The sequence below is a fragment of the Xiphophorus maculatus genome, chromosome 4, assembly GCF_002775205.1.
Source record: "Xiphophorus maculatus strain JP 163 A chromosome 4, X_maculatus-5.0-male, whole genome shotgun sequence".
In the NCBI taxonomy this organism is placed as follows: domain Eukaryota; kingdom Metazoa; phylum Chordata; class Actinopteri; order Cyprinodontiformes; family Poeciliidae; genus Xiphophorus; species Xiphophorus maculatus.
This window is the reverse complement of record NC_036446.1, coordinates 26,894,366-26,909,019: the sequence shown is the minus strand read 5'-3', so window position 1 is coordinate 26,909,019 and position 14,654 is coordinate 26,894,366. Positions and strand designations below refer to the sequence as shown.

General features: G+C 40.1%; 2 protein-coding genes across 16 annotated transcripts in view; both read right to left on the bottom strand.

Moving 5' to 3' along the window:
* Positions 1-312: 312 nt before the first annotated feature.
* On the bottom strand, positions 313-9,389 carry LOC102221665 (sorting nexin-1-like). Its single transcript, XM_005807110.2, has 15 exons — positions 9,244-9,389; positions 8,621-8,744; positions 7,257-7,378; positions 7,010-7,079; positions 6,834-6,877; positions 6,606-6,747; positions 5,609-5,687; positions 5,382-5,457; positions 4,312-4,425; positions 3,467-3,560; positions 3,139-3,344; positions 2,826-2,969; positions 1,969-2,049; positions 1,580-1,651; positions 313-946 (listed from the first exon to the last, which is right to left on the bottom strand). Exons 1-15 carry the CDS (start codon positions 9,361-9,363, stop codon positions 896-898), a joined length of 1,539 nt encoding a protein of 512 aa, XP_005807167.1. The 5' UTR covers positions 9,364-9,389; the 3' UTR covers positions 313-895.
* A 3,665-nt stretch (positions 9,390-13,054) lies between these two features.
* Positions 13,055-14,654, bottom strand: part of neo1 (neogenin 1) — a 204,634-nt gene continuing 203,034 nt past the window's right edge. For 10 of the 15 annotated variants that reach the window (XM_023332282.1, XM_023332288.1, XM_023332295.1 and 7 more), the window contains 2 exons: positions 14,373-14,509; positions 13,055-13,782 (listed from right to left, as the gene is read on the bottom strand). In XM_023332282.1, coding sequence (XP_023188050.1) covers positions 13,630-13,782; positions 14,373-14,509 — 290 coding nt within the window. In that variant the 3' untranslated portion in view covers positions 13,055-13,629. The other 5 variants (XM_023332291.1, XM_023332293.1, XM_023332297.1 and 2 more) reach the window with 2 other exon arrangements.

Here is a 14,654-nt window from a genome sequence, read left to right as displayed (position 1 = left end):
AGTAAATAAGGGGCCGCATCACTTATTGTCAGTTTTTCTGTCACCGTTTAACCAGTCGCTCGCCTATTAAGCAGGAAAACGATCAAACAGTGTCTGTGTGATTCAATATCTGTAACAGGTCCACGTTACCTGGCAACAAAATAAATGCAGCACTATTGAATATATGGACGAACAAAGTCATTAATACAATAAATATAGTAGTGATACAGATTGTATTCTCCTGTTGAGCTTGCCTTACGACTAATTAATTGGTTAAAACTTTGATAAGCTTGTGGCGTTAGTTCTGCACCGTAACACTGTTTCTAATATCCAAAATACATTGTGTTATAATAAACCTTCAGAATGCGTTAATACATTTAATAGTCATCAACACTGGTGTTTTAGTATTTAAAAAAAGAAAAGCTTTCCGTTTGTGCGATCCATTTTAGTGCATCGAACTTTGCAACATGCATCTATTAAACAGCGGCTGCTGGGAGTGGAACGACTATCGTCCAATGTAAACTACAGACAATGATACACGGTGGAGTATCTCGGTATAAACGATCCACTGACGAGACAGTGAGTCCCGCACGCAATTCAGGCAAGTTCATGTCAGGCTTGAATCTTGCTTTACAATCACCCTTTAAACAAACCCCCCCCCGATCCCCCAAACACAAAATGTTGTCAAAGACATAGTAGGTACGTGTGGCAGCTTATTATATCAAACGTCTGTACAGAAGAATTCATTTGAATTAAAAAGACAAAGAGAAAAAAAACGGACGGAAGTTCCTTCTGTGTTTCAAAAACTTTCCTCTCTCTCTCTCTCTCAACTTCTGGTAAAGAGGTAAAAGTGTTCAAAAAGGCAGTTGGGGTTTTCTTTTTAGTAAAAAGAAAAAAAAAAGGAAAATCCACTTCATTAAGCTATCGCCTTCGCTTCAGGCAGGAACGCCTCCCAGAACTTTATGAGCTGGAATGAAATCAGAGCGAGACAAACAAAAACTGTTAAAACGTGGCGTGACCAATCGCTTAAAAGCTTTTTTTAACTTTGATGGTTACAGTGAAATATGCACACTAACTGTACCGTTACCTCAGGTAAAGATGTTTAAAAAAAAAAAAAAAGAAATTGCACACAAATTAGTTTTTTATTAAACATTTCAAATTAGGAGTTCAGTATTCTTATATAATATTTCACAAGGTTAGATCATACGAAAAGGATGGCTTGTTGCTCAACCTCCCTAGATTCACTCTGCACAGTTTATTACACATTTATTGTGGCTGCATTACCAATATTAAGAAATGATTAGAATACAATATATTTTAACTAATTTTATAAGCTCTACGCAATCACACCCTCTATTCTAGTAGTACATGTTCTTGTATATTTCAGATCAGGGGAAAATATTGTAGGTGGTCATTACGATGTTCTGCTAAAGTCATTAAGACACCCAAAGGTGTCACAGGAAAATGTTTCCAGTTGCTCTTAACAAGGTAAAGAAAAACAATGAATTATTTTTTGTTTTTTCAGTAACTGAAAAAGAAAAGAGCACTTCTTCGAAACCATAGATGCCTGATACAACACTTCTTTTGGTGTGATAATTACCCGTTGTTGAGACTGCAGCATCGCCTCCAAATACTTGATTATCTGACTCTTGAAGTCCTTTGCCTTTTCTTTCTGCAATGAGAAGATTCTCATCATGTCTTAAGATCTTAGGCAATAAAAATAAACAAATTAAATAATAATAATAAAAAAGGAGATGCAGCAATTTTCTGCTCACTTGATGATATTTTACAAATAGTCACTATTGCCAATCTTTTCATGACAACATAGCAGAAATCGGGCCAAGAGGATAATCACAGAAGACGACTAGTATCTTTGCAAAATTGAAAACCCCCCCCACAAAAAATAAACATCTTTTGGATAGTGCAGACGAAGGGTAAAAAAAAAAAAAGCTAAAAGTTGTAGTGAGATGGAAAAACTGTACAACATACCTCGAATCTGAGAACCTCCTTCCGCACGGTCATCCCAATCCTGTCGAAGTCTCTCTCGTACTGAGTAACCTTCGCCTCCCACTGAACAAAGCAAACGGGGCAACTATATCATATGATTCAAGTCATATTTAAACCTACATATTCAATCATGAACCAGCCTTGATAAATGAGAAATCTGTTATAAATTTAAGAATAAATGTGTTTGTTTTTCTTCAGTTGTTGGAATGCAGCACGTTTCATTTTACGGTTCAAATAAACGCAATCAGATAGTGTCAAGTTTCATCCTTGTGTAAATAACAACGCGACAGTATTTTCCTTCATTGTTATTCCATGAGACTCTCATGCTGACCCCTGATGATTCAAGAGCCAGAGAACGGCGCCCAGATTCTGTACTCAATAAATTAGGACAGGGCGATAAATCGATTTTTATCGATTGATCCAGTTTTCTGTTTCTCCTAGATTTAATTTCTGGAAAATCTGGATTTTCTTTGGGTTGCCATATTTCAGAGTGAGGTCAGGCAAGAACCACCATCTTGTTTGACAAGTGTGTTTTGCAACTCCACAACCCTAACTTTAAATTTGTTTGTCTTTTTTTTTTTTTTTTAAAAAGGACTAAAATTGTAAATTAAATTTGTTTAACAAAAAAGTTTCACAGATATTATTTTTATAACCAAAAGGTAGATTAATGGGAACTGTAAGAAATTTCCCCGTTTGGAGTTTGTGCTTTTAGCTTCCAGCTAAACGACACATCCGGTTGTTTGAACGCTGAACGTCTGTTGTTGTTGTTGAGTAACAGTTAACACATCCCCAGGTGATGTAATGTGATTATTTTTCTGCCATAGGATCGGCGCCGTTACCTCGCCGATCTCTTCCTTCGCCTGCTGCAGCTTGTCGGGTTTGTTAGCCCACAGCAGCTTGGCTTCGGCTTCTCTCTTCTTCTGCAGCGTGCTCTGAGCCTCCTGCCATCGCTGCCACGCCCGCACACGCTGGTCAAAGCAACCCTGCAAAAAAAAAAAAAAAACCATTCCAGATGAGTTACGACACACATAAGTAGATATGCGCCGATTAATCAGTCGGTGTTCAAACTCAGCTGAACAAACTGCCTTTAAAGTGGAAGCTCACACTTTTCTTCGGCTGTGTTTTTATTGGTATATAAAGCTTCCACCGTACCCGCACGGCTCCAAGCAAGCGTATGTAGTCGGCGAGCAGCTCGGCGAAGACGAAGAAGTCGCTTCCTGCCTGCTCCTGGTGCAGCTGCTCCATCTTGTCCTCCACCTCGGCCAGCTGGGAGAGGGCCCGCGACAGGGCCGTGTTGTCCTCGGAGTTTCCTAGCATGGCCATGCTTTTGGCAAACACAGCTGTGTTCATGCACAGCTCTGGCGTTAAGAAGGGAGAAAGGGCAGAAAACGACTTCAGGCCGTTTTGTTTTCGTCGAATATGATGTTCTGCGCTGCTTCTTTCGCCCCTTCATCAGCAGGAAATCCTTTCATCAGCTCACCTTTTCTGTGATTCACCAGAGAATCAACGACAGCGTGAAGCTTCCTCAGCTGCTGCTCCTCCATGTCCACCTCCTGGAACTTGTCCTCAAACCACTGAGACACACACACATAAACTATAGATTAAACCAAACACACACTGCTTATGGCGCAATGGAGCTGCTAACGCGCAAAAATGCAACATAATAATTTTTTTATCATTTAAATCGTCCTGCATTAGGAGCAGTAACTGCAACTAACGAGGATTTTAGTAAAAAATTATTCTATCAATTATTCCGACAATCAGATTGAAAAAATGTGCACAATATTCTGCAATATTAGATATACATTAAAAGAGTCAAATAAACAATTACATTCCTTTTATAGATAAGAAAAACATTTCATTGCCTAAAATGCAATACTATAGTTTTCCTTAAGTTAATTTGAACCAGGTGGAGCTAAAACTACGTCACTTGGGGAGTTTTGAGTAAACATATTTACAGACAAAGGTGTCCTTTTTATCTTAAATGCACATATATTTTCTACAGTCTTGGTTTTATTTCTGCTCTGAACATGTTTTGTTTATCTTTTCAACAAATGTCATTTTTTTGAGTTCGCATATGCCAGTTAATGCAATGATTAGTTTAATACCAAATTAGTTGATGATTACGTCAAAAATCGACTCATCGTTTCAGCCTTAATTTCCACAGCATGATGCTGCCACCAGATGGGTCAGATGGTGTGTTCAGAGATATGTGCAATGCTATATTTCCTGCCACAGATTGCATGCAGGGTACAAATTTTAAATTCTTTTGAAGCATCACACAGCGTGACAGATGGGAAGACGCTTCATGCTGGCTCCTCTTACAGTGTCGGACTCGTTCATCTTGATGGTCATCTTGCTGACAGCGTCAGACGCCTTGGTGATCATTTTCAGGAAACCGGCTCCACTGAGCGCCTGGGTGTTTACCGCTCTGGGCAGCTGAAAATAGATAAAGGTTTATTAACTCAGTAATAAATCATTTTAAAGAATAGACGTCTTTCCATTGCCCTAGCCTGAACACTTGTGTCCTGGATATATATTACCCAGCACCCTTAGTCTCTTTTGGCTGCAGTGCTGCTAATGTAAGTGGAGTCTGGTGACTCAGAGGGTCATTCTTCCTACTGCTACTCCTAGCATCAGAGCTGCCGTTTCATACAAATAAAAGATCTGAACTAGAACCACTCTGAGTCTTCTATAGCATGTTCATCTGTTAAAATATTTTTACAGTGGGAAGACTTGGCCATTACCTGTAGCTCTAATATGTATAATCACCAGAAAATGAAGCCAATAAAGCAGTTTCCAGGGCCAATGCAGATTTTGCCAACTCAAATTTAAAGCCCTATATCATGACAGATGTACAAAAGAAGTGTAGGAGACCAAAACTGGTAAATTTCTGGAGTATTTTTGTGGCTCTTGGCAGCAGCTTTGTGCTTTTCACACAGCATAAGGCTCTCAAGCTAGCTAGTTAGCCAACTAGCGAGAGAACTAGCTTTAGCTCACTAGCTAGCGTCTGGCTCTCTAGTTTGCTTTGTCTGCTTAGTTAAAATGTGTCTAAAGACTAAGGAAAGAAACTTATTTTCCTTTTTCATCAGTGAAACTATTGTAGTTTTACTCTATAAATTTAGTAAGTGTGTGACTTTAAAAAGTTTGAAATGTATTTCACGCATGCAGCCCTCCACATGCGCTTCAATTGTGGCGGAGGAGAAAATAACAGAAATTCTGATCCTGTTTCATGGCCACAATGTCCGATTTTCTTTTCAGCAGTTACATCCTGAAACTAAACACTCAAAAAAATATGTAGCATAAAGATATGCTTGTTGGATTACAATGACACTGCATTTCCCAAACAGGATGATAATAAATGCACTGCAGGTAATGTTGACTGAAAAACTTACATCGTCTCTTTCTAAGAATTCACGGACGTCAGGATCTTGTAGTAGCAGCGGGTGAGACACTATTCTCTGAAGATACCTACACAGAAAGTGGAGACGGGTTGACACAAAAACAGCTAACCCTAGGCGGAAAATGTAAATATACCTGTAAATAAAAACAGAAATAATTTGTGCACTAGAAAGTCTTTTAATTAAAACTGTGTAAAAAAAAAACATGAGTGGATGTTGACCTCTCCAGAGCAGCTCTTCTCTTTTCCACAAACTCCACAGACGATGGGTCATCCATGCCCACCTTCACTTTTGTCATTCCTGTTGATCCAAAACAGAGTTAGAACAAAAGTTAAGTCCTTTGCAAATAAAAAAAATTAAAAAAAGTCAAAACACAATTTTTTTTTCATGTAGTTAACCCTTTCATGCATAGTGGTCACTACAGTGGACAGCTATCTAAAGGCCATTTTCTTGTGCTTCCTGTGGATTTTTATGTTATAAATGCACACAGACCACTGAAGTGGACACTAATGCATCATAAAATATACCATCAACTACTGGCCATCAGCTGCAAATGCAAGAAATTATTTTTGTTAAATACAATATGGCCGACAGACAAAAAAGCATGAGAACCGACCCGGTCCCTCCTTCTACTGTAGACGACTCTTGCAAGTAAAAAAAGTATTGTGACATCAGATAACCCCTAAGGAACAATACTACTGATGTATTTTTCAAATAACAACTTTGTATTTGGACAAAATTACAATTGATCACATAAAAATAAAAAATTTTTAAAAAATTATTTTTACAAAAAAAATTTCCTACCTTTTTTATGCCTTAAGAAAAGAATTTTAAAAAATGGAAAAAAAATTCTGACACAAAGGATCATAATTCATGCATGAGAGGGTTAAAACACGAAAGCTTTTAGTTTTAACGAGATATAAAACTCCTCTTGTTATAACGAGAAATTCTGAGTAAAAACTTCTGGATGTTTCTGGTTCTATTTTGCAACAAAAACAACATGGGAGCAAAAATGGAAAATGAATGAGAATAATTTTTAAACATTTTATTCATCTGCACAAATGAGACTTCTTACAGCTTTCTTTTAAAAATCCTTTCCACTACTCTGTGCTGGCTCATCACGTCACAGTCAAATGAAACACATTGAAGCCTTATGATGGGACGAAATGTGAAAAAAGACTGTGTGTGTATGTACATGTATACAGCACAGTTGCTCACCTACAACACTTTTCTCAGGTGGAGGTGGTATGATGCAACCGTGGAGCGACTGTTTGGCTGAGAGTTTTTCATAGAGGCCTAAGAAGTCGCTGAAACGCCTCCTGGCAGTGAAGGCTTTACTTTTGAACATGGGCAAAGAAGTCTGGAGGAGAACACGAGGAAAAGACGGTGAGTGGCCATGTGACACCTCACACACAGAGTTAAACATCAGAGCCTTAAAATGCACACCCTGGTGGATACTTTGTAGGCCACATATGCATTCATTCCATCGCCTAAGAAGAGAGGGGGAAAAAAAAAAGATTCCACTTTCAGACTGTTATAAAAAGTCTATAAAAAAATACAAACTATTTCAGAAATAGACCATGGTGATCTTAAAAAAAAAGAAAAAAAACAACTTAACTGACCAACTTTCTCTGGGTTGGTGACGGCAACATCCACATCAAAGCTATCCTTGGCCTCCTCCTCTTCTTCCAGCTGCAACGCGCAAGACAACATTTATACAGACTCGCAAACCAAGACAGTTTAAACATTTGGCTTTAAACAGAAACATAACATGGCAGATAAGGCGCAGGCAGGCAGTCGGAGGTGACGGTGTGAGTGGTTTCTTCCAGGTGTTTGCGGGTTTCTGAGAGGCTTGGTTAAGGGCTGTACCTGCTCCAAAGAGGTGGGCTGCAGAGCTGCAGGACTCCGAGCCAACGGCGGGCCAGAGGGGCAGGACAGATCCTTACGAGGAGAGTCAGCGGACGGATCTGAGCTTAAATCCGCTTGTGCTTCTGGCGACAAAAGAAACAACTTTTGATTGGGTTGTAGATAAGCAACAAATTCTTTACAACTAAATCTAACAGAGTACTGTACGACAAACAAATTGAACTGGACAGAATTTAACATCAAAATAGAGCGATAAAAAAAATAGTTTTTACTACAATTAATGTCCATTCTTTGCAATTATTGTTGCTTTTTTTTTTTTTAGTAGCTGTCTCTTTTCTGTCTGCAGTGAATTTTGCCTGATTTGATGCTTTCTCTTTTAAAAGTAGCTTAAATGGCTACCTCAGGAAACATGACCAGTGTCTTGACAGAGAAAATAAAAGAGTATTGTTTTAGGGCATAGAGTTTTTCAGCTCTATATTAAGAAATAATGATAAAAAAAAAAAAGATAAATCACTTATATCAATTAACAGTCTATCATTGATTGAAAGAAATTTCCACTGAAAAAAATAAATAGATATGGGCCACACAGTGGCGCAGTTGGTAGTACTGTTGCCTTGCAGCAAGAAGTTCCTGGGTTCGATTCCCGGCCCGGGGTCTTTCTGCATGGAGTTTGCATGTTCTCCTCTTTGCACGGTGGGTTCTCTCCGGGTACTCCAGCTTCCTCCCACAGTCCAAAAACATGACTGTTAGGTTAATTGGTCTCTCTAAATTCTCCCTAGGTGTGAGTGTGTGTGTGCATGGTTGTGTGTCCTGTCTGTCTCTGTGTTGCCCTGCAACAGACTGGCGACCTGTCCAGGGTGAACCCTGCCTCTAGCTAGCTGGAGATAGGCGCCAGCATCTCCCGACCCCACCAGGGTGTAAGAAAATGGATGGATGAAAAATAAATATGATTGAATACACAGGAAAAGGTTTTCTCACCAACCTAGACCTCAAAATCCAACATGGCTGACTAAGCCTGTTCCAATAAGCAATTTATCAATTAATCACATGATTATCGTAAAACAATAATTAAAATGACCTGCAAAATTTCCATCCCAATCATTAATATTTTTGAAGAGCAATTAAAGGAAACATCATAATCCATTTAATTTATGGTTCCGGCTGTGCTCGGTTTTTTATTTCTGTTTTATTCATAGGTTTTTGACATTGTGTTTTGTTTTGGATATTTCAACCTTCCAGTTAAAAAGTCAAGAGTTCTTTTCCCAATTAAAGCTTATTGGTCTTTGAGAAAGCAATCTTTATCAACATACTGCCAGAAAACGGTCTCAAAACAACAGCGTTCTTGTTCGTCGCCTTGATTTGTTCACCTGCAAACAGGTCATCGTCATCGGAGTGAACTCCGTTGGGTTGGGCAGCGGTGGCCTCCTCATTGAACAGATCTGCGGGCTCCTCTGGCTGACAAACCCCCCGGCTGACAGACGCCGGGTGGCTCTGCAAACAGGAGGTTTGACTTAGAAACACACAAACAAACATGGCAGAAAGTATTTATCGGTCTGCTGGCATTCGCCACCAAAATAAATGGGCGATAAAAGCAAGAGGCTGGGCAAAAGATTAGCAGGGAAGAAAATTAAGAGAAGCAAGAAAAAATGGCTAAATATTCACCAAAACAAGAAGGCCGTAAAATTAACTAAAAACCAACATCACTACAGTGCAAAGAAACAAAAAGAAAAGCTTCAAAAAATTGTTTTAAAAATCTATCCTACATTGTTTAGTTGTGTAATTAAAAAAACACAACACACAATCAAAATATCTGAGCTAGTTTTGCTAATTTTACCGTAAACCTGACATTTGTCACAGAACTATGTGGGGTTTTCAGTTCTTTTTCTAAGCAGGTCCGATCAGATAAAGAGGTTAACTCTCCCATCCTCTCTGTCACAGAACAATGCAGATGTGCTGAAACGCGTCAGACATGACAAGGCTGGAGACATACGTTGCTGACAAAGATGTCCTCTCCCTCGTCGCTGTCTCCGTCTGCCATGTCGGATAGTTCGGGCTCTGGCTCCTCCGACGCGGGGAAAGGAGGAGGATTTCGATCCGCGCTGGACGCCATAGTCCGTGTTGTCAGTGAGAGCGTCCCGGGCGGAAGTGAGGGAATCAAGAAGGAGGGCGGCTGCAGTGACACCTGCTGGTCCCCGATGTGTATTACACTAACGCCATTTGGTTCCATTGGTTCATTTAATGCAGGGGTGTCAAACTCCAGTCCTCGAGGGTCGCTGTCCTGCAGTCTTTAGATGTGTCACAGGTACAAAACACTGGAATAAAATGGCTTAATGACCTCCTCCTGGTGTAGATCAGTTCTCCAGAGCCTTAATGACCCAATTATTCTATTCAGGTGTGGTGCAGCAGAGGCACATCTAAAAGTTGCAGGACTGTGACCCTCCAGGACTGGAGTTTGACACCTGTGCTTTAATGAATCAAGTTTAAAAGGCAGTTTATGATATGTATGTAGAATTAAAAGTTATGACAGTTGTACAACAACAGTTGTACAACATTTTCATTCAGGGTGAAGAGAAAATAATCAACTTTGATGTATTTGGAGTACCTCGAGTTTACAGGTGTTGTGGCATCTGCATGGGATTATGTGTGCAATAAAAATACCTTTTTTATGGTCTTCAAAAAATTCAAATAAGAAAACAGGACAGAAACATGATCTACCTGGAGGTTGTGTGGTGAAGTAGTTGGTAGAAGGTTCTGGGTTTGAATCCCGGCTTGGCGTCTTTCTGCAGTTTGCATGTTGGTTCTCTGGCTTCCTCCCACAGTCCAGGACCATAGGTGTTCATTGGTTAATCATAAGTATGAGTGTGCATGTCTGTCCTGTCGTATACCGGACTTTATGGATTTCTTTTGGCTCCAGCAGCCTTTATTTCACTGTTCATTGACAGGCCAATGGGCCAGGACTCGAACCCATGACAGACGACTCAAGGACTGAGGCCTCTTTACATGAGTGGTTTACTCTGCTTTACTCTGTGCCGCCGCCTCGCCTGAATCCCTACTTCTTAACAATGACCAATCTCTGAGGTTTTTCAGTCTGGTTTCCATGCTCACCACAGCATTGAGACTGCCCTTGTCAATGTGTTCAGTGACAACCACATACATGCAGGAACCACAGTGCTGATGATGGACCTCAGTGCAGCATTCAGCTCTGTTGATCATGTTAACTATTGAAATGACTGGAGAGCTGGGTTGAACACTCTACTAGCACTTCAGTTTGAGTCTTATCTAAAGAATATGGACTTCCTAGTGTCAAAAGGTAATTTTTCTGATCTGTGTGTTTCTTTTTTGTGTGTGTTGTCTTCTCAAACACCCAGTCGATCGTGGTAGATGGCCGCTCATACTGAGCCAGGTTCTGCTGCAGGTTTCTTCCTGTTAAAGGGGGATTTTCCTTTCTGCTGTCGCTACATGCTCATCCAGAAGGAATGAATCCTGCAAGTCGATGACTTTCTGCTGAGTCTTTGGATGACAAGTTTTATATTGAATTTGTATAGTAAACTGGACCACAATGTTTGAGGGCTAAGATCAGTTTTGTTGTATGTACCTGGCTTGACATTGGTGTGAATGATTGGCTTGAATCAACTTTTCTTTTCTTAGTAAAGAACGTTTAGAGAATAAGTGTCGTAAATTGGCTTTATATGTTTTCACCATAGTAAAACCTTTTGAATATGACTGTACTTTGATCACATGCACATATTTGTAAGAACACCATTCGTCTGCTTCAATAATTCAATTTAAAAGAGGAACTCATTTTATAGGCGAATTCCACACAAAGCTTGGACACGGCTCCCGATTTTATGTTCTAATGGTTACGGCATGTTGATGCCATAACCGAGCAACAAATCTCTACACAAGTTTCACTATTAATTTGAATAGCTGAAATAAACCTTTTGATATTCTAGATTAATAAGGTGAATTTGTAGCTCTGGTTAACCTACTCTCGTCTTAGTGCTTCACATTTCAGAGAACACTAAACGCCACATCAGTTTTCCAATCATTCCTGATGAAAAGAAAGACCAGCAGAGACGTTTACTTTGTTAGTATTCTTAATAGCTTGTATACACAATGTATAGGAGCACCAATAAAAAAAACATATTTTTGTCCAAACATTTTTCAACATTTTTTTTTAAAAAGCCACAGATTTTTTTTCTTCTTCTTCTACAGAAAGCAAAGAAAGCTCTGTACATGAACAAGCAGAACAACAGAACTCCTCATCACGAGCCGCCAAGTGAAACAACTCAGTCGCTCATTTCATATCATCTCTGACGCAAAAAAAAAATTAAAATAAAATAAAATATATATATATATATAAAAAAAAAAAAGACAAGCTGCCTGCTGCTTACCTAAGACACTACGTTACACAAACAGCTTCTGATATTCAAAACACAAGATATGTAAGAAATTTACTTTCCAAAAATTGTGAAAAAGTGCAATACAGGTTCAACTGTTTTACAACTCAACAGATCGTTTCCCAAATGGAGTCTGGTTCCTTTTTCTCCCAGTTTCCTTTGCAACGTGTTCCTTGTTTGTCTCCAAAGTTAAAATCTCTTACAGTTATACTGACATTCATGACGATGCACATTTATGCAAAACATGGTATTCACAAAAGTAGAGGAAATTACTATGATTGCAAATGACAAAATTTCTTTGGGTAAGAGGGTAATGAAAAACTAGTGTCAGAGATGGACCTTTTTTCTTCCTCTCTTTTTTTTTTCTTTTACAGCAGATTTGTGTTCAGAACAATCTTTTTTTATTTTTCTTCGTACAAAACCTACCATATATATATATATATATATATACATATATATATATATATATATATATATATGTATATATATATATATATATATATATATATATATATATGTAAAAAAAAAAAAAAAAAAAAAATCCAGGAGTCCCTTTCAAAAGGTCAACATCATTGCATCCTATAACATTTGTAACAGAACCACAACGGGTGTGGCATTCAATGAAGAGGAGAAGGGGGGAAAAAAAACAAACAAAAGAGGAACATTAAAAAGACTTTGCAGCAAGGAAATGCCCGAGTGTTTCAGCAGAAGAAATGTCCAAAAATCAAAGATTATTATGTTTTTTGTTTGTTTCTTTTTTTTTGGAAAACGCACACATACGACCAAACTCGTTGTATAAAAAGATAACTTTTCATCTGCTGCTGTTCGATCGATCGATTGATTGATGCCTTCTTTTTCGGAGAGCTGTTGAGTGGCGGGTGTTGGGGTCAGCGCTCTGAGTCCGAGGTAACCCTGACCAGCGAGAAGCTGCCACAGTCCCACAGAATGATCCAGGAGCTCCCACGGCGGCGTGGGAGAAAGTCAACGGCGAGTCTTCTCCGCGGTCCGACGTACAAACATGTTGGTAAGGCTTTTTAAAACGGAGCTCCCACAACGAACAGGAAAGACCAAAGAGCGATTTAGTGTACGAAGTGGACAACGTGAAACAGGGGAAACGGGGAAACGGGAAACTGTAGAAACCCGTCAGGCTTCACACCTCCACTGATATGAAAACTGAGCTTCAGGACTCAATTTAAATCACAAGTAATAATAATAATAATAAAATAATAATGAAACAATATTAAAGAAAGAATGAGGCAGTTTAAAAACATGTATGTACATATTCATAAGGAGACGCATGTAAGAAATAAAATAACATTGGAAATAAAAAGTCATGGCACAATATATGACACAAAAGGGTAAAAAGCAAAACGGACATGAAATATTGTGGGTTTGTAAAAAACAAAACAGTAAAAAAAAATAGTAAATGGGAGGAGCTGACATCCAATGCTCACTTCACTGAAACAGCCCAATAGATATACAAAACGCACAAAGTAAACACTGATCAAACACCGTGTTGTAGTCGGCACCGCACGAGCGCCGGCATCAATAAAAACCCCTCCCCCGCATGTTTATGATCTTTCCACCTCTTCACTTCATGCCGAGTCGACCAGCGAGGAAAAACAAAAAAAGGTGAGATTCACAATCGTTCGGCTGAAAGCAACCAAAAAGTTCATCGTCTCTGAGGTTTGTTCTTCATATCAACATGAAGCGTCTCGATTTATCCTCCTCCTCCTCCTCGTCGTGGCAATCTCCTGTCTGAGACTGAAGAAGAAGAAGAAGCAGTTCCTACGTTTCAGTCTGGAGGTTCCGTTGTCTCCGTCGGGGGCCGCAGGAGGCCGGGTTTGTGTCCACGTGGCCTCTGGATGTGTTTTGCTTGTGAAAGTCGTGTGGCTTGTTTCTGCATACGCGTGTGTGTGGGTGTGTGCGGGAGTGTGTGCGAGTGCGTCTCTCTGAGCGAGCGAGCGAGTGCGTGGTCATGGCGCTGTCGTGATGGCGTTCAGGTCTTTCATCAGGCCCTCGAGGTGCGCCATCTCCTCGGTCAGCTCGTCGGGCTCGTAGCTCTGAGGGAGAGGAATAGGGTTACTGCGGGGGGCCGGGGAGGGACAGGGGGGCAGGGAGGCAAGCACCTGGGAGTGGGGGAAGGAAGAGAGGAAAGAAGAAAAGGAAAGGAGGGAGAGGAGGTCAGTCAGGGGATCCATCAGAGGCCGACAGGAAGGAGTGGGATGGGGGGGTGGTGAGGCGAGCTGGGAGACTGGTCAATGAGACTGAAGCAAGACGAAAGCAAAACATTAACAACCAAACGGGAGCGACAGCCAATCAAATGAGGGTAAAATGGAGGTAAAAACCCAGATGGTAAACACACACACGCACACACACACACAAAATAAGAAAAAAACGTCATTCCAGTTATGGGTTTTGTTATGAGCAGTCGTTAGAACGAATCATTTATGTTTCGAAAGCAGCCGAGAAATAAAAACGAGGTTGAAGTTGGAAGAAACAAGATGAGGGAAAGAGCAAAAACAGAAAATGTGGTTACAACAAGTCCAGCTGAAAGGAATGTTTCTAACCCAGAGCCTAGAGAAAAAAAAAATGCACATGGAATTTGGAGTGTGATGTGATTTCTTTTTTATAAAGAAAGGACAGATAACATTCATGGACATTTACCATCATCATCACTGCAAAGCTACCAAAGGCCATCGTGAGGCAGTATACTCACGCTGTCTACATCCTCCAGCATTTTGCTCGTCTCTGGTACGTCGGGGGCGTTGGGCACCGTTACGATCATTGGAGTGCGTGTTCTTCCTAGTGTTCCAATGGAGGCTGTTTTTACAACGTGAGGGTGAGTGGGGGGCCCTAGAGGAGGAAGAGGTTTGCAAAGGCTTGTAGTTAGAGCTGGCAGTATTCATAACTCTGCCTGTACACGTCTCACTATGCCACAACCTGAAAATGTTATGTTTTTTTGTGGGGTGGGGAGTTGGCAGACCAACACAAAGTAGTA

Coding starts and splice junctions, on each gene's coding strand:
- LOC102221665 (XM_005807110.2), bottom strand. CDS start 9,363: ATGGCGTCCAGCGCGGATCGAAATCCTCCTCCTTTCCCCGCGTCGGAG. Junction 5,688..6,605: donor ACCTGAGAAAAGTGTTGTAG/GTGAGCAACTGT, acceptor TTGGATCAACAG/GAATGACAAAAGTGAAGGTG. Junction 2,970..3,138: donor GCTTGCTTGGAGCCGTGCGG/GTACGGTGGAAG, acceptor TTTTTTTTGCAG/GGTTGCTTTGACCAGCGTGT.